Here is an 18,844-nt window from a genome sequence, read left to right on the forward strand (position 1 = left end):
GTGGGACAGTAAAGGGGACAATGCACTCCTGGGAACACTCAATCCATCTACATTAGAAGGTGCAAATCAACCTCTGCTTTTTGTCAAATGATTCATTGTTCAAACAAAAAAAGCTATTATGTAGGAACACAGGGGAGCAAAATATCTGAAGCAGAATTGATGAATGATGAGACACAAAAAACCCAGGAAATTTCTTTAGGCGATTCTATTTGTACCAAATCTCAAGAAAGCTTTAAACCAACAAGAATAATCACAATGCACAAAATGTTAGAATTTCATTTTTTACATCAATTTATACACATATTACAGATAACCCTAACCAGTTTCATTGTGTAAGTTAGACTAACCAAGGTCACTTCATATGATAAACTACATGAAAAGAATAAAAACAGACAAAGTGGAATCAATTCCTAGTTTTACAAAGTAAAATACAAAGAGTATGCAAACAGGAGAATCTATACATCTTAAAACAACCCCAATCCCAATGAGACAATGCAGAACACAGGAGTTAAAACTAATTCAGGCACCCCATTGACCAGTTGACAACACTTAGGTTTACTTGCTTTGATAATTCAATAACGAATCATTTCATTCAGAAGCAGGAACAAAGTGCTGCATAAATACAACAATATTTGTGTTGGCTTTTAGTTTATGACAAAGACACATTGCTACAGGGAGTAAAGATTTACCCTAATGCTATGTCCAGGTGTGCAATGTGCATGTTTCAGTATTAAATTATTCAATTGAAGTTTTTCAATAAATTGATAAGGCAGATCCAGTGAGAAGGCTCTTTTCTGGGCAGCTATGGGCCTATGCATGGTCCTGAGACCTTACTGTGTGTCGTAGCAAGCTGTGGTGTCCCAGAATACTTCATTGCTCCATCCTTTTTTTTAATGCTTGAAATATTTTAATTTTCTGTCACATTTCAGTTGCTTAACATCTAAAAATCTTTCCATAGAGCACTGTAATAAAATAAGAGTGGAATTAATCATATACGAAGAGCTGTCTGATGTGCCACTCAACATATTACCATGAAAGATCATTCAGTCTTTCATCCAAAGCTCTGTATCACGTTAAAGGTTGCACTAGCCCTTGGCGTGTGTTGTGGATACTGAAGTAGAGGAAATGACTACGTTGACTTGCTGCTGTGAGACGAAGACACGCACCACCTGAGCCAAGTCTTCTGCTGTGTCATGGGGTTAACACTGGATGCAATTGCATCACGAAACAATGATAGAAATAGTGCTCTATATTGCTCCATCACATTTACAAATGGACGGAGAACAAGTTCAGACCACTCAATAAGATACAGACTCTACATTCTTACTCTCTGACTTAAACTCCGCAAGGACAGGCTGCAGACTATGTGCAGGTGGTAACTGCAGCTCAGTCTCTCACAGTGGATGAGGTTTATGTCTGTGTTTGTGGGTGGAGCAAATCATTGACCAGAACAGTCGAGTTTCACAAGCAGCCTTGGTTTGATTCTCACAATTAAATTACACCTCTTCAGTTACATGCCACAGTATAACCTTTAGATCAGCTTCTGCCCAGTGGTCTGACTGTAGAAAGTTGCTGAGATATGCTTCCATATTAGCTGTAATACCCAGAGCTGGCCAGGGTGTCATTAAGCTGCACAAAGTTTAATCAAATGAAGGCCCAAATCCAAGTTTGTCACTGTGTTTCACTGAAAACGTACACAAAAATGTAAACAAACCAGCAGCAGCTGAAGGGTCAACAGAGTGTGCGGGTCACCACATAAAGCAGGGCAAAGGCCGAGAAGGTGGCAGTGAAACTCAGAGAATTACTGCACGTGAAGGAAAACGGGCAGCAGAGGTTATTGGAGGTACAGCTATGTTGATACAGAAGTGACCAGTGTGTGGGGCTGGTGTAACCTGGGGTGTTATTTACTGCACAGCACTCAAAGCATTAACGGATTGGTAGATTGTTGTTAGCAATACATAAAGGGAATAAAGAGCCAAGGCGGGTAACTAAGACACAGTCAGCAACAATCGAATTTAATAATGGGACATGCTGGAGGGGCTGAATGGTTTTCTCCTGTTCACATATAACCAAAACAGCCAGTTAATGCACAGAAACAAGAAACATGCCATATGAATTGGGTTTTTAGTTTTTAAAGATATTGTGCATTTATCATTATTTGCACATTGATCATGATCCTGCAACTCGTAACCTTTGCAAAGCAACCTCTTTGCCAACTGGTTTGGTCATTTTTGCTCTATTGCAAAATTGTGCACTACACAAAAAGTCGAAGTTTACAACACAGAAATCCTCCTCATCGGCAAAGGTAGGTAAAAAAAACTAAGAACGTGTGCCTATTTTGGGAGCACTTGGGTATTACAAAATAAGAGAATACATCTAAAAAAATTTACATCAGTATATTTTTCAAACAGTTTTAAAAAAAAACTGAAGCAAAGTGATGACACAAAATGATTCCCTGGAAAATGACATTGAATTCATCTTTCCTCAGCTTCAGCAGTAGCGAATTGATTAAAAACATTGAACATTTAAAGAGAAATTTTGGTTTAAAACAAAACTTCTGGCTAGACATTCATGTGAATGTCCACTTAGACCAGTAGATTCCAGTTAAGCCACTACAATGCACATTTTTAAACCCCTCCCCTCTATAAATGGGATAGACCATTCCGATCACTATACACCTCAAATATATTAATTTAGTTCAACTGCACCTCAGATGTATTCTCGCGTCCGATTTTATGGATTCAGAAAAAAGGTGAAAGGTTTTATTAATTGCATTTAACACAATCAGTCAGTCACACAGACAAGCTTCACAAAATGGAATCACTATCAGTTTGCAGCCTCGAATGGCTTTCCCGCACATTTGTTACAACCTCATGACTAATAAGTTCAGAACAGTACGTGAATGGTAGATCAGAGTTTTGAGAAGTTTCATATGGCGAGACTGAGCTCCATGATTCTGTTTTGAATTCCCAGGTGCAAGTGGCAAACACTGCTCGTCAGTGAGAGGCAGTAGCTGAAACATTGACTGAATGTGCACCAACGTACAACAGTCTGCAGGCAGACATATTCTTCAAGATCAAATGACAAGATTGGACCTGTGCACAAACTTGGTCATTTCAAAGCATTAAAATTTGCCAGTTCTTCCATGTGATGTCATGATTTACAACATTAAGACACTAACCTGTGATGCCTCTCCTGTTAAATGTCTGCTGATCCCCTTGAACAGCAGAGAAATGCACAAGAAAGCCTTTATTTGTAGCTTCACAAAACTCATGGGTGAGAAGCTCAATGTTTAACAACTATAGTAAACTAAAAGTGCACTTGTGACTATAAGGTTAATTCAGCATCCTGTACTCCTAGGGTATGCGTGTGTGGGCCCCGCATCTCCACCCATGGATCACAACTTTTCCTAGCTGCACCAATCCATAAACACAGCTCCCCATTGGAGGAATGGGGAATGTCTCAACTAAATCTGCCTGGGAAATAGAGACAGGGAAAAGAAAGAAAACCCACAGACCCCCGGACTGTGAAACTTGTTTGTTCACCCATTGTATGTAAATCAGGTCGACTGCACAATAAGATTAGGTTTTGTGGAATTGATCCAATCACAATTAAAAAATGACTAGATGAGGAGCTGTGTACTTGGCACAAAACTTGATCCCACACAGAAGGTCTGTCCTCTTCCCGAGTCCCCATGACTTTACCATATCTGGTCCCAATCACAGTCAGACTTGTTAATGATTAAAAATCAAAACAAAATGCCCTGTTTAAGAGCAAAAACAGCTGCCAACACCAGAATCTGTGCTCTGGTCTAAACTGCAATTTTCGTTCCATTTAAGGACTGTATCAAATATTTTTTTTAAACTGTAATGTAAGACAACTGGAGGGGTAAGTAGACACGGTACTTTTCTTCCGTAACTTTGTATATTTAGCGATTGTAATTGTAAGCAATATGTTTGATGTTACTGAACCATCAGTAGCAAAAATAGATATAAATGTCAGGTTTGAAAAGTTAGTTCACAGTCTCTGGGTCTCAGACCAGTGCAGGCACATTTCATTGAATATCCCAGTATTTTCCCTAAGGCACAGTGTAATGCATGTACTGGTATCCCTGATGCACAAAATGGAATCATACCTCAATAAAGGCATGCAATTAACTCATCACTAGCTAATGTATTGAGTAGCTAGGCTAAATGTTAACCAGAAAATGGGTAAAGTAAGGCAATTTTCCCGCAGTAAGTAACAGCATGCTGAGAAACGTTTGCCAGAGCTGGTTTATATGGTAAGTCGCACAGAGTCAAAAGTGTCTAATGTTGGAGGGGGATTGGGCAAAACTGATAGGTTAATCCAGCTCAGATTCAAAGGTCATTGATTGCTAAGAAGAGCTAGCTGAAACTGCAGGTAAATCCATAATTCCACTTAGCCACTCTCCCAGCTGAAGGAAATGATCTGCTAGAAAAGCAAGATTTCACACTCCGCCCGCTAATCTTTTACCTGCAACCCAGTCAACTCACGGGCAGTCAAGGAATTTTCCTTCTGGTGTGCTATTCCCAGTACCAGCAGGAGTCGGATTCTTCGTGGGCCAGCCTGATGTGCAGCTCCACGGCCCAGGGGCACTCCCTTACACATGCAGCTTAGTTATTTTAGAAAATAGGATTTGAATCTTGCAGAGCACAACTGAAGAGAGACTGGAGTGGGATTGTCAGCCTCTGGATTGCAGTGGAGTGGGGGAAGATACAGAAACAATTACAAAAGTAAACCTTTTCTTGTATTTACAAAAATAGAACACTGGGTTTCCTGCTGTGCTCAAATTAGTGGGCAATTAAACTCCCACCTGCCTTTGAAGAGCCTTTCCCATCAGGGATGCCTTTCCCACCATTGGTTCTGCAATAATGAATAAAGCGTAAGTTTTGAAACAGAGTTGTTAAAAACCTAAACCATCTTTGTCTCAGTGTTAAAATGGTCATAGCAAAATATTCCTCTTGGAATCTGCATACGATGCTGCTCCAACTATTTAATTCCAGTGGACAAGGACTCGTTTGGCTGATGCTGTTCTTCCTGCTGGATCATCACTGCCCTGATAACTTATCAGCCACATCAACTACCACTGCGTCCAGCTATTAAGGGCTGGAGATGTGATACACGGGACTAATTTGGGCACCTTGTACATTTAGTTTTTGTGGTCTCCAGCCGCAGTCTGGAGGTTGGGCTATTTCTCCTGGCCTGGTTCCTGGACAGTGTTTCACTGGAGGTTTTGAATGTTTCAGTCCAATTAGATTATATTGAATTCATCAGTTCCTGGTGAGCAGAGACGTCCAGATCCTGAAGCGAATGGTTGAGGTCCACACGCTCCCGTTTGACAGGCGGCTCACTCACTCCTCTTGAATCGGTATCCACCTCACTTTCCATCCCACTCCCATCATCTGTTCAAAAATCCATTTAAAGCACAGTCACAAAATGCCACAAATTAGATTTTGGAATGTAACTTCCATTCCTGATCAGCAACGTGGCCAGTTGAGAAATTAAAAAGCCACCCAATTACCACACAAATGAAAATCAAATTATTTTTCCCAACAAGGCACTAAATTAATAAATTCTCTTTCATTCTATGACTGCCCTTGCAATTGGAAAGTTGTTTCAAATGGTGTTCCACAGCGTTCAGTGTTGGGACCCTTACTGCTTGTGTTATATATTAATGATTTGGACGTGAACGTAGGGAGCATGATTGGGAAGTCTGCAGATGACACAAAGATTGGCTGAGTGGTGGACAGTATAGAGGATAGCAATAATCTCCAAAATGATATAAATTGATTGATAGAGTGGATGATAAAGTGACAGATGGAATTTATCACGTAGAGCTGTGAGGTCATGCATTTAGGGAGGTCAAACAGTTATAGGGAGTACACAATAAATGGGAATATACTAAGAGAGGTAGATCTAGTGAGAGATCTTGGTGTACAGGTACAGAGGTCCCTAAAGGCAACAGTTCAAGTAAAAATAATAAGAATCTTTATTGCCACACGGAGGCTTACATTAACACTGCAATGAAGTTACTGTTAAAAGCCCCTAGTCGCCACATTCCGGCGTCTGTAGACAAGGTTGTTAAGAAAGCAATTGGAATGCTTTTGGAATGCAATTGGAATCCTTCATTGGCAGAGGTACAGAATATAAAAGTAAGGATATAATGTTGGAATTGTATAAAACACTGGTGAGGACACAACTGGAGTATTGTATGCAGTTCTGGTCACCACATTACAGGAAGGACGTTATTGCTCTGGGGGGTGTGTAGACAAGATTTACAAAATTGTTGTCAGGGCTAGAAAAGTGTAGCTATGAGGAGAGATTGGGCAGGTTGGGATTATTTTCCTTGGAACAAAGACGGCTGAGGGGTGACGTAATTGAGGGGAAGAGATAGAATGGACAGGATAAAATTGTTTCCCTTGGTGGAGAATTTTAGAACCAGGGACATAGATTCAAGATAAGTGGCAGAAGGTGTTGTGGGGATATGAGGAAAATCTTCCTTACACAGAGGGTAATGGGAGTCTGGAATTCACTGCCCGAGTTGGTGGTGGAGGCAGAGACCCTAAACTCTTTTAAAAAGGTATCTGGATCTGCATCTTAAGTGCTCCAAGCTACAGGGCTATGGACCGGGTGCAGGAAGGTGGGATTAGAAAGGGCACCTGGGTGTCCTCGGACTCGGCATGGATAAGATTTCATAGAATTATAGAATTTACAGTGCAGAAAGAGACCATTTGGCCCATCAGGTTTGCACCGGCTCTTGGAAAGAGCACCTTACCCAAGGTCAACACCTCCACCCTATCCCCATAACCTAGTAACCCCACCCAACACTAAGGGCAATTTTGGATACTAAGGGCAATTTATCATGGCCAATCCACCTAACCTGCACATCTTTGGACTGTGGGAGGAAGCCGGAGCACCCGGAGGAAACCCACGCACACACGGGGAGGATGTGCAGACTCCACACAGACAGTGACCCAAGCTGGAATCGAACCTGGGACCTGGAGCTGTGAAGCAATTGTGATATCCACAATGCTACCGTGCTACTTTGTGTGTTTACAGTGAAACTACTTCAGGTAAACTATTAAATTGAACCTCCGTCCATGATCCAAAAGTAATTGATAAATTTGGGGAAAAGCATAAATCTGATGGTCCCGATACATTTTTGAATAAATATTAACACTGGTCTTTAGTGCAGAGGTTCAAACTAAACAAATTGCTGCAGGTCTATCATGAAAATAAGATGTGTAACACTGGGAATCTCCATACTGGGGATTTGGAGATATCACAAGCATCGGAACAATCAGAGGTCCTTACCTTTCTCCATTTGTAGAGGAGATATAGAACTGAGATCACCAAACTAGAAGAAACAGAACAAATCATATTGGAACTCTTTGGCAGTCTGGACAAGATTCAGTTAACTTGGAGAATGTTTCATAATTTTGCCATTCAGCTTAAACTGATCAATAACTCCAAAACAAAAATGGCACTTTATATTGTTGCCAGCTGTCCCACGCTTCGAGGATGACATTTACTCAGGATCTGCTGTGGCTCTTCATGTGACTGAGCAGGCTGGTTCTCCACCCAAAGAGCTTTGGCATATGGGGTAGGATGTCCCACGAGTAATGGGATTCGGAGTGCAGGATGCCATTAACATTTCTGCAGATATTTATTTCCCTGTCTCCAAAAACCTCTCAGGAAATATCGATTAAAAACCCTGCCCTTGTTTTAAGATGGTCACTCATATTGGCCTCTCTTACCCCAAGTTCTGTCCATGGTGCACGCCTTGTCTTCATTTACATACAAAATGATTCTGAACATGGGGTCAGTTTCCACATGTAGATCTATCTCCCCACCACATCCTCGCCCCATCCTCCGCCATCTTCACCGTCTCCCTGCTGTCGAACTGACCATGATTCAATCCCATTCTCTCAACACAAACTCTCATTATCCCTGCCATCCACTTGATGTGCCTCCCCGGCCATTAATAACTCCTGAATTGTCCTCTGGCTCAGTCCATCAGCCACTGAAATCCTCGTCAAAGACCTTTGTTACCTCCAAACTTGATTCCAAGAGGCTACAGCCTCTCTTAAATTTTCCTTCAATGGCTTGGTATAAATTTCCTTCATGGCTTTAGGAAGTACTTTGGGACATTTGTGCACATTATATAAATAAAAATTTAATATTTTTTATGACTATTCCCCAAATAAACAGAAAAAAAGTGTACCTAGAACGAATGAAGTACAAGCGGCCATTCGACCCATTGTCTGTGCTGTCTCTTTGAAGGATCAATTCACCTTGTCCCACTCTCTGCTCTATCCCTGCATCCTCCATAAAACCAACTTTTCAGCCTTACATTGATTAAATACATCACGCCTGATCCTTACATACCTCTCCCATCACTGCTATAGGAGTCTCGCCTGTCGCTAGGGCTACACGATGCTCCACCAGATAAAACATGTATTCGTCGTAAAGCAGTCGGATAAGATGAAATGAACCGAAGCTGGCTGCACTACGCAAGGTCAGATCACGAATAACCATGGAACTGAAACAAAAGCATCACGAGCATCTTAAAATAAACAAATAACATAGCAGCTATGTTCAGGTGGAACAGAAGACATGCAACAGTGAACATTTCTAAGCTACAACTGTTGTTTCATTTATAAAATCAAGAAGACAGTTTCTTCACTCAGAGGGTGGTGAACCTGAGGAATTCTCTTGCTCTGTGGACGTCAAATCACTAAATATATTTAAGAAGGAAATAAATCAATTTCTAGACTCTAAAGATGTAAAGGGGTATGGGGAGAGCACGGGAGTGAGGCCTTGAGATAGAGGATTAACACTTATCATAATGGATGGTGGGGCAGGCTTGAAGGGTCGAATAGTCTACTCCTTCTCCAAGTTTCTGTGATTCCATGGGAACTCAGTATTCTCGACACTTTGCCCATTCTTGATGAAAGCACTCATGATGCTGGAAAGCTATTCCACTATAGGGGACGTGGCTATTCACACCTCAGCCTGATAAAATCCAAATGCTTCCAGCACGGATCATTAGCTGATATTCTCTGCTCAACCCAAGAATTCTGAGGCCACAACTGCTCCAGCTAAGATCAGTTGCTCAGCACAGACTCGGAATTGAACCTAGCACCTTCTACACAGATTTAGTGCCAGACTGCTGGGTGCCTGTGTGAGTCGCTGGTTGGCCGGGGCGAGTCACTGGGTAGCCAGGATGGGTCACTGGGTAGCCAGTATGGGTCACTGGGTAGCCAGGATGGGTCACTGGGTGGCCGGGACGGGTCACTGGGTAGCCAGGATGGGTCACTGGGTGGCCGGGGCGAGTCACTGGGTAGCCAGGATGGGTCACTGGGTAGCCAGGATGGGTCACTGGGTGGCCGGGGCGAGTCACTGGGTAGCCAGGATGGGTCACTGGGTAGCCAGGATGGGTCACTGGGTAGCCAGGATGGGTCACTGGGTAGCCAGGATGGGTCACTGGGTGGCCGGGACGGGTCAGCAAGCCGCCAATCAGAAACCAATATAGCATTTATTAATTTTGTTCATCAAGAACATCTGTGCCTGTAATGTTGCAGCCTAGATCGGGATATGTTATTTGGGTGAAGTTGCCACAGTCCCAGGTGACCTTTGAGAAGAAAAAGCTGACTGGCGGTGATTTAACCTGAGGATCACCACAGCTCAGGCGAGGGGCAAGGTTGAGAAGGCGAATAACCTCAGCCAGTATAGGAATTGATCCCGCGTCGTTGTCCTCGCTATGCATCGTGAACCAGCTGTTCCAGTCCCCAGGTGGATAAATAGTACTTCAATGCTGAGAGACAGTGGAGAGTTTACAGAGCAACATGGTGAAATTAATTTTTGGATGACCTTAAGGGAATTAGCTCCTCTAATTATTGTGGAAATCCCTCTCTTCCTTTACATTTCTAATCCAGATGCATCTTGAAATATTTGACACTGCATTTGGTGACAATTTACTCCAATTTCAAGCCCATGTCATAAATGACCCCTTTAGACTAAAACAAGGCAATATTGATAATGTCCCAGTAGTTTTAAATAAATGGAGAAAATGGGATTGTGGTTTTATATTCATATATACATTCTTTAAGAGACCATTATAAAGGTTTAGAATTTGGTTATACTTGTTAATCAGTTCCTGGTATTGGGGCTCAGAGTTAACATCGATTGTTCTTGCCCTTTTTAATTTGGTACCAGTACTGAAGGTAGTGATTCCTAACTGCTGCGAGACCAAATGAGAATAGTGGGAGGGAACCACATGTGAAAAGCGACATAGGGGAGTCAGCGGCAGAGAGGAGGAATGTGAGAGAGAACAAGTTTATTTCAGAATGTCCAATTCAGAAAGTCCAATTTACCCAACAAGCACGTCTTTCGGGGCTTGTGGGAGGAAACCGGAGCACCTAGAGGAAACCCACGCAGACAAGGGGAGAACGTGCGCACTCCTCACAGCCAGTGACCCAAGCCGGGAATCGAACCTGGCACCCTGGAGCTGTGAAGCAACAGTGCTACCCACTGTGCTATCATGCCGCAATACAAAGTGTTGAGAAAAGATAGGGATGGGAAACGGGGAAGTGGAATGGCAGTTCTGATCAAATACACTGTGGCGTTGGAAAGAGAAGATTCTCTTGAATGGGCAAAGGCTGAATCCGTTGGTTAGAGTTTAAAAGCAAAAGGAGGATAATCACCTTATGGGGAGTATTCTGTTGCCCTACAATCAGAGAGATAGAGGAGCAAATCTACAGGAAAATCACACCAAAGCGCAAGAACTGTAAAGATGGTGATACTGGTGGACTGTAATTACTCACATATGCACTGGGATAATGATTCTCCAGCAGAATGGGCCAACAACTACACGTGAAATTTAATACAGAGAAATGTGAGGTGATAAATTTGGGAAAAGGGAATCGGGAGAAGCAGTACTTATTTACAGGTTTTATTCACATAGAACATAAAAAATACAGCACAGAACAGGCCCTTCAGCCCACGATGTTGTGCCGAACTTTTGTCCTAGATTAAGAACAAATCAATCTACACCCCAGCGTTCTACCGTAATCCATGTACCTATCCAATAGCCACTTGAAGGTCCCTAATGTTTCCGACTCAACTACTTTCACAGGCAGTGCATTCCATGCCCCCACTACTCTCTGGGTAAAGAACCTACCTCTGACATCCTGCCTATATCTTCCACCATTCACCTTCAATTTATGTGCCTTGTAATGGTTTGTTCCACCCGAGGAAAAAGTCTCTGACTGTCTACTCTATCTATTCCCCTGATCATCTTATAAACCTCTATCAAGTTGCCCCTCATCCTTCTCCGTTTTAATGAGAAAAGGCCTAGCACCCTCAATCTTTCCTTGTAAGACCTAATCTCCATTCCAGGCAACATCCTGGTAAATCTCCTTTGCACCTTTTCCAAAGCTTCCACATCCTTCCTAAAATGAGACAGGCAGAACTGCACACAGTACTCCAAATGTGGCCGTAACAAGGTTTTGTACAACTGCATCATCACCTCACGGCTCTTAAATTCAATCCCTCTGCTAATGAACGCTAGCACACCATAGGCCTTCTGCACAGCTCTATCCATTTGAGTGGCAACTTTCAAAGGTCTATGAACATAGACCCCAAGATCTCTCTGCTCCTCCACATTGCCAAGAACCCTACCGTTAACCCTGTATTCTGCATTCATATTTGTCCTTCCAAAATGGACAACCTCACACTTTTCAGGGTTGTGATGTGGAGATGCCGACATTGGACTGGGGTGAGCACAGTAAGAAGTCTTACAACACCAGGTTAAAGTCCAACAGATTTGTTTCAAACACTAGATTTCGGAGCACTGCTCCTTCCTCAGGTGAATGAAGAGGTATGTTCCAGAAACATAGATAGACAAATTCAAACATGCCAGACAATGCTTAGAATGTGAGCTTTTGCAGATCATTAAATCTTTACAGATTCAGAGATAGGGGTAACCCCAGGTTAAAGAGGTGTGAATTGTCTCAAGCCAGGAGGACAGTTGGCAGGATTTTGCAAGCCCAGGCCAGATGGTGGGGGGGTGAATATAATGCGACATGAATCCAGGTACCGGTTGAGGCCGCAGTCACGTGTGCGGAACTTGGCTATAAGTTTCTGCTCTGCAATTCTGCGTTGTCGCGCGTCCTGAAGGCCGCCTTGGAGAACGCTTACCCGGAGATCAGAGGCTGAATGCCCTTGACTGCTGAAGTTTTCCCCGACTGGAAGGGAACATTCCTGCCTGGTGATTGTCGCACAATGTCCGTTCATTCATTATCGCAGCGTCTGCATGGTCTCGCCAATGTACCACGCTTCGGGACATCCTTTCCTGCAGCGTATGAGGTAGACAACGTTGGCCGAGTCACACGAGTATGTACCACGTACCTGGTGGGTGGTGTTCTCACGTGTAATGGTGGTATCCATGTCGATGATCTGGCACGTCTTGCAGAGATTGCCATGGCAGGGTTACATAGAACATAGAACATAGAACAGTACAGCACAGAACAGGCCCTTCGGCCCTCAATGTTGTGCCGAGCCATGATCACCCTACTCAAACCCACGTATCCACCCTATACCCGTAACCCAACAACCCCCCCTTAACCTTACTTTTAATAGGACACTACGGGCAATTTAGCATGGCCAATCCACCTAACCCGCACATCTTTGGACTGTGGGAGGAAACCGGAGCACCCGGAGGAAACCCACGCACACAGGGGGAGGACGTGCAGACTCCACACAGACAGTGACCCAGCCGGGAATCGAAGGGACCCTGGAGCTGTGAAGCATTTATGCTAACCACCATGCTACCCTGCTGCCATGCTACCCTGCTACCCTACCCTAGTTGTGTGGTGTCGTCGTCTCTGTTCTGAAGGTTGGGTAGTTTGCTGCAAACAATGGTTTGTTTGAGGTTGCGCGGTTGTTTGAAGGCAAGTCGTGGGGGTGTGGGGATGACTTTGGCAAGATATTCATCTTCATCGATGATGTGTTGAAGGCTGCAAAGAAGATGTCGTAGTTTCTCTGCTCCGGGAAAGTACTGGACGACGAAGGGGACTCTGTCGGTTGTGTCCCGTGTTTGTCGGTTTTTTGCTGTGGCGCGTGGGAACTGTTGATTGATGAGTCAAGCGCCATATCCCGTTCGTACTAGGGCATCTTTCAGCGTCTGTAGATGTCTGTTACGCTCCTCCTCGTCTGAGCAGATCCTGTGTATACGGAGGGCTTGTCCATAGGGGATGGCTTCTTTAATGTGTTTAGGGTGGAAGCTGGAGAAGTGGAGCATCGTGAGGTTATCCGTGGGCTTGCGGTAAAGTGTATTTGATAAGGTTACCCATGGTCGGATCATGAAGAAAGTAAGGAGGTGTGGGATAGAGGGAAATTTGGCTAATTGAATAAGTAACTGGCTATCACGTAGAAGACAGAGGGTGGTGGTGGATGGAAAATTTTCAGACTGGAGATCAGTTACCAGCGGTGTACCACAGGGATCAGTGCTGGGTCCTCTGCTATTTGTGATTTTTATCAATGACTTGGGAGGAGGGAGCTGAAGGGTGGGTCAGTAAATTTGCTGATGACACCAAGATTGGTGGAGTAGTGGATGAGGTGGAGGGCTGTTGTAGGCTGCAAAGAGACATTGATAGGATGCAGAGCTGGGCCGAAAAATGGCAGATGGAGTTTAACCCTGATAAGTGCGAGGTGATTCATTTTGGTAGAAAAAACTTGAATGCGGATTACAGGGTTAACGGCAGGATTCTGAGGAATGTGGAGGAACAGAGAGATCTTGGCGTTCATGTCCACAGATGTCTGAAGGTTGCCACTCAAGTGGATAGAGCTGCGTCCTATGTATTAGCATTTATTAACAGGGGGCTTGCGTTTAAGAGCCGCGGGGTTATGCTGCAACTATACATGACCCTGGTGAGACCACATTTGGAGTATTGTGTGCAGTTCTGGTCACCTTATTATAGGAAGGATGTGGAAGCATTGGAAAGGGTGCAGAGGAGATTTACCAGGATGCTGCCTGGTTTGCAGGATAGATCTTGAGGAAAGGTTGAGGGAGCAAGGGCTTTTCTCTTTGGAGCGGAGGAGGATGAGAGACGACTTAATAGAGGTTTATAAGATGTTGAGGGGGATAGATAGAGTGGGCGTTCAGAGACTATTTCCTCGGGTGGATGTAGCTATTACAAGGGAGCATAACTATAAGATTCAGGGTGGGAGATATAGGAGGGATGTCTAAGGTAGGTTCTTTACTCAGAGAGTGGTTAGGGTGTGGAATGGACTGCCTGCTGTGATAATGGAGTCGGACACTTTAGGAACTTTCAAGCGGTTATTGGATAGGCACATGGAGCACACCAGAATGACAGGGAGTTGGATAGCTTGATCTTGGTTTCGGACAATGCTCGGCACAACATCGAGGGCTGAAGGGTCTGTTCAGTGCTATACTGTTCTATGTTCTATGTGACCTCCTCAAATAATTCAATAAGACTTGTGAGGCAAGACCTACCCCTCACAAATCCATGCTGACTATCCCTAATCAAGCAGTGTCTTCCCAGATACTCAGAAATCCTATCCCTCAGTACCCTTTCCATTACTTTGCCTACCACGGAGGTAAGACGAACTGGCCTGTAATTCCGAGGGTTATCCCTATTCCCTTTTTTGAACAGGGGCATGACATTCGCCACTCTCCAATTCCCTGGTACCACCCTTGTGACAGTGAGGACGAAAAGATAATTGCCAACGGCTCTGCAATTTCATCTCATGCTTCCCATAGAATCCTTGGATATATCCGGTCAGGCCCGGGGGACTTGTCTATCCTCAAGTTTTTCAAAATGCCCAACAAATCTTCCTTCCTAACAAGTATCTCCTCGAGCTTACCAGTCTGTTTAACACTGTCCTCTCCAACAATATGGCCCCTCTCATTCATAAATACTGAAGAAAAGTACTCGTTCAAGATCTCTCCTATCTCTTCAGACTCAATACACAATCTCCTGCTACTGTCCTTGATTGGACCTACCCTCGCTCTAGTCATTCTCATATTTTTCACATATGTGTAAAAGGTCTTGGGGTTTTCCTTAATCCTACCAGCCAAAGAGTTTTCATGCCCTCTCTTAGCTCTCCTAATCCCTTTCTTCCTGGCTATCTTGTATCCCTCCAGCGCCCTGTCTGAACCTTGTATCCTCAGCCTTACAGAAGTATCCTTCTTCTTCTTAACAAGACATTCAACCTCTCTTGTCAACCATGGTTCCCTCACTCGACCATCTCTTCCCTGCCTGACAGGGACATACATATCAAGGACACATAGTATCTGTTCCTTGAACAAATCCCACATTTCAATTGTGTCCTTCCCTGGCAGCCTATGTTCCCAACTTATTGCACTTAAGTTCTTGTCTGACAGCATCGTATTTACCCTTCCCTCAATTGTAAACCTTGCCCTGTTGCACGTACCTATCCCTCTCCATTACTAAAGTGAAAGTCACAGAATTGTGGTCACTGTCTCCAAAATGCTCCCCCACTAACAAATCTATCACTTGCCCTGGTTCATTACCAAGTACCAAATCTAATATGGCCTCCCCTCTGGTCGCATAATATACATACTGTGTTGGAAAAGCTTCCTGGACACACTGCACAAACACCACCTCATCCAAACTATTTGATCTAAAGAGTTTCCACTCAATATTTGGGAAGTTGAAGTCACTCATAACAACTACCCTGTGACTTCTGCATCTTTCCAAAATCTGTTTCCCAAACTGTTCCTCCACATCTCTGCTGCTATTGGGGGGGCCTATAGAAAACTCCCAACAAGGTGACTGCTCCTTTCCTATTTCTGACTTCAACCCATACTACCTCAATAGGCAGATCCTCCTCGAACTGCCTTTCTGCAGCTATTATACTATCTCTAATTAACAACGCCACCCCCCCCCCCCCCCCCCCCCCCAACACCACTTTTACCACCCTCCCTAATCTTATTGAAACATCTATAACCAGGAACCTCCAACAACCATTTTTGCCCCTCTTCTCTCCACGTTTCCGTTATGGCCACCACATCGTAGTCCCAAGTACCGATCCATGCCTTAAGTTCACCCACCTTATTCCTGATGCTTCTTGCGGTGAAGTATACACACTTCAACCCACCTCCGTGCCTGCAAGTACTCTCCTTTGTCAGTGTTACCTTCCCCACTGCCTCACTACATGCTTTGGTGTCCTGGACATCGGCTACCTTAGTTGCTGGACTACAAATCCAGTTCCCATTCCCCTGCCAAATTAGTTTAAACCCTCCCGAAGAGTACTAGAAAACCTCCCTCCCAGGATATTGGTGCCCCTCTGGTTCAGATGCAACCCGTCCTGCTTGTACAGGTCCCACCTTCCCCAGAATGTACTCCAATTATCCAAATACCTGAAGCCCTCCCTCCTACACCATTCCTGCAGCCATGTGTTCAACTGCACTCTCTCCCTATTCCTAGCCTCGCTATCACGTGGCACCGGCAACAAACCAGAGATGACAACTCTGTCTGTCCTAGCTTTTAACTTCCAGCCTAACTCCCTAAACTCGTTTATTACATCCACACCTTCCTACCTACGTTGTTGGTACCAATGTGCACCACGACTTCTGGCTGCTCACCCTCCCCCTTAAGGATCCTAAAGACACGATCCGAGACGTCATGGACCCTGGCACCCGGGAGGCAACAAACCATCCAAGAGTCTCGCCCGTGCCCACAGAGCCACCTGTCTGTACCTCTCACTATTGAGTCCCCTATAAATAGTGCTCTCCTAATCTCCCCCCTTCCCTCCTGAGCCCCAGAGCCGGACCTCATGCCATAGACCCGGGCACTGCAGCCTACCCTGCTGGGTAATCCCCCCCAACAGAATCCAAAGCGGTATACGTATTGTTGAAAGGAACAACGCAGGGGATCCCTGCTCTCACTGCTTTCTCCTCTTCCCACCTCTAACTGTTACCCAGCTACCTTTGTTCTCAGGTGTAACTGTGTCCCTGTAGCTTCTATCACCCCCTCAGCTTCCCGAATGACCCTCAGTTCATCCAGCTCCAGTTCCCTAACACGGTCTATGAGGAGCTGGAGATGGCTGCACTTCCCGCAGGTGAAGTCAGCAAGGACACTGGTGGTCTCCCTTACCTCGAACATTCTGCAGGAGGAACATTCCACTGCCCTAGCTGCCATCACCTCTACTTAGTCTCCCAGTAAAAAAGAAATGGACTTACTGGCGATAAGCAGCATTGTTTTCTGAAGGGGAGGCTGTGCCTCACTAACTTGATCGAGTTTTTTGAGGAAGTGACTAAGATGATTGATGAAGGAATGGTAGTGGATGTTGTCCACGTGGGCTTCAGGAAAGCCTTTGACATGGCCCTTCATGGCAGACTGGTACAAAAGGTGAAGTCACACGCGATCAGAGGTGAGCTGGCAAGATGGTTACAGAACTGGCTCGGTCATAGAAGACAGAGGGTAGCAGTGGAAGGGTGCTTTTCTGATTGGAGGGCTGTGACCAGTGGTGTTCCACAGGGAGCAGTGCTGGGACCTTTACTGTTCGTAGTATATATAAATGATTTGGAGGAAAATGTAGCTGATCTGATTAGTAAATTTGCAGATGATACAAAGATTGATGGAGTTGCGGATTTTGAAGAAGATTGTCAGAGGGTACAGCAGGATATAGATCGATTGGAGACTCGGGAGGAGAAATGGTAGATGGAGTTTAATCCGGAGAAATATGAGGTAATGCATTTTGGAACGTCGAATACAGGTGGGAAATGTACAGTAAATGGCAGAACCCTTGGGAGTATTGACAGGCAGAGAGATTTAGGTGTACAGGTCCACAAATCACTGAAAGTGGCACCGCAGGTGGACAAGGTAGTCAAGAAGGCATATGGCATGCTTACCTTCATCGGTCAGGGCATTGAATATTAAAATTGACAGTCATGCTGCAGTTATACAGAAACTCAGTTCGGCCACATTTGGAATATTGCGTACAATTCTGGTCGCCACACTACCAGAAGGATGTGGATGCTTTGGAGAGGGTACAGAAGAGGTTTATGAGGATGCTGCCTGGTCTGGAGGGTGTTAGCTATGAGAAGAGGCTGGATAAACTTTGACTGTTTTCACTGGAACAACAGAGGTTGAGGGGTGACCATAGAGATTTACAAGATTATGAGCGTCATGGACTTTACATAGAATTTACAGTGCAGAAGGAGGCCATTCGGCCCATCGAGTCTGCACCGGCTCTTGGAAAGAGCACCCTACCCAAGGTTAACACCTCCACCCTATCCCCATAATCCAGTAACCCCACCCAACACTAAGGGCAATTTTGGACACTAAGGGCAATTTATCATGGCCAATCCACCTAACCTGCACATCTTTGGACTGTGGGAGGAAACCGGAGCACCCGGAGGAAACCCACGCACACACGGGGAGGATGTGCAGACTCCGCACAGACAGTGACCCAAGCCAGAATCGAACCTGGGACCCTGGAGCTGTGAAGCGATTGTGCTATCCACAATGCTACCGTGCTGGATGGGGTGGATAGTCAGACGCTTTTTCCCAGGGTGGAAAAGTCACTTACATAGGTTTATTTTTATTTATTGTTAAAAAAATTTTTTTAAGAGTATCCAATTTCTTTTTCAGATTAAGGGGCAATTGAAAAGTGAAATGAAATGAAAATCGCTTATTGTCACAAGTAGGCTTCAAATGAAGTTACTGTGAAAAGCCCCTAGTCGCCACATTCCAGCGCCTGTTCGGGGAGGCTGGTATGGGAATTGAACCCGCGCTGCTGGCCTGCATTGGTCTGCTTTCAAAGCCAGGGA

General features: G+C 44.6%; 1 protein-coding gene across 7 annotated transcripts in view; it reads right to left on the reverse strand.

Annotated features, from left to right (window-relative positions):
• Positions 1 to 190: 190 nt before the first annotated feature.
• Positions 191 to 18,844, reverse strand: part of rfx2 (regulatory factor X, 2 (influences HLA class II expression)) — a 184,129-nt gene continuing 165,475 nt past the window's right edge. For all 7 annotated transcript variants that reach the window (XM_038778014.1, XM_038778017.1, XM_038778012.1 and 4 more), the window contains 3 exons: positions 8,410 to 8,563; positions 7,336 to 7,378; positions 191 to 5,423 (listed from right to left, as the gene is read on the reverse strand). In XM_038778014.1, the coding sequence (XP_038633942.1) occupies positions 5,278 to 5,423; positions 7,336 to 7,378; positions 8,410 to 8,563 (343 nt within the window). In that variant the 3' untranslated portion in view covers positions 191 to 5,277. The remainder of the gene's footprint in view (positions 5,424 to 7,335; positions 7,379 to 8,409; positions 8,564 to 18,844) is intronic.

Source organism: Scyliorhinus canicula, chromosome 18, assembly GCF_902713615.1.
Source record: "Scyliorhinus canicula chromosome 18, sScyCan1.1, whole genome shotgun sequence".
NCBI lineage: Eukaryota > Metazoa > Chordata > Chondrichthyes > Carcharhiniformes > Scyliorhinidae > Scyliorhinus > Scyliorhinus canicula.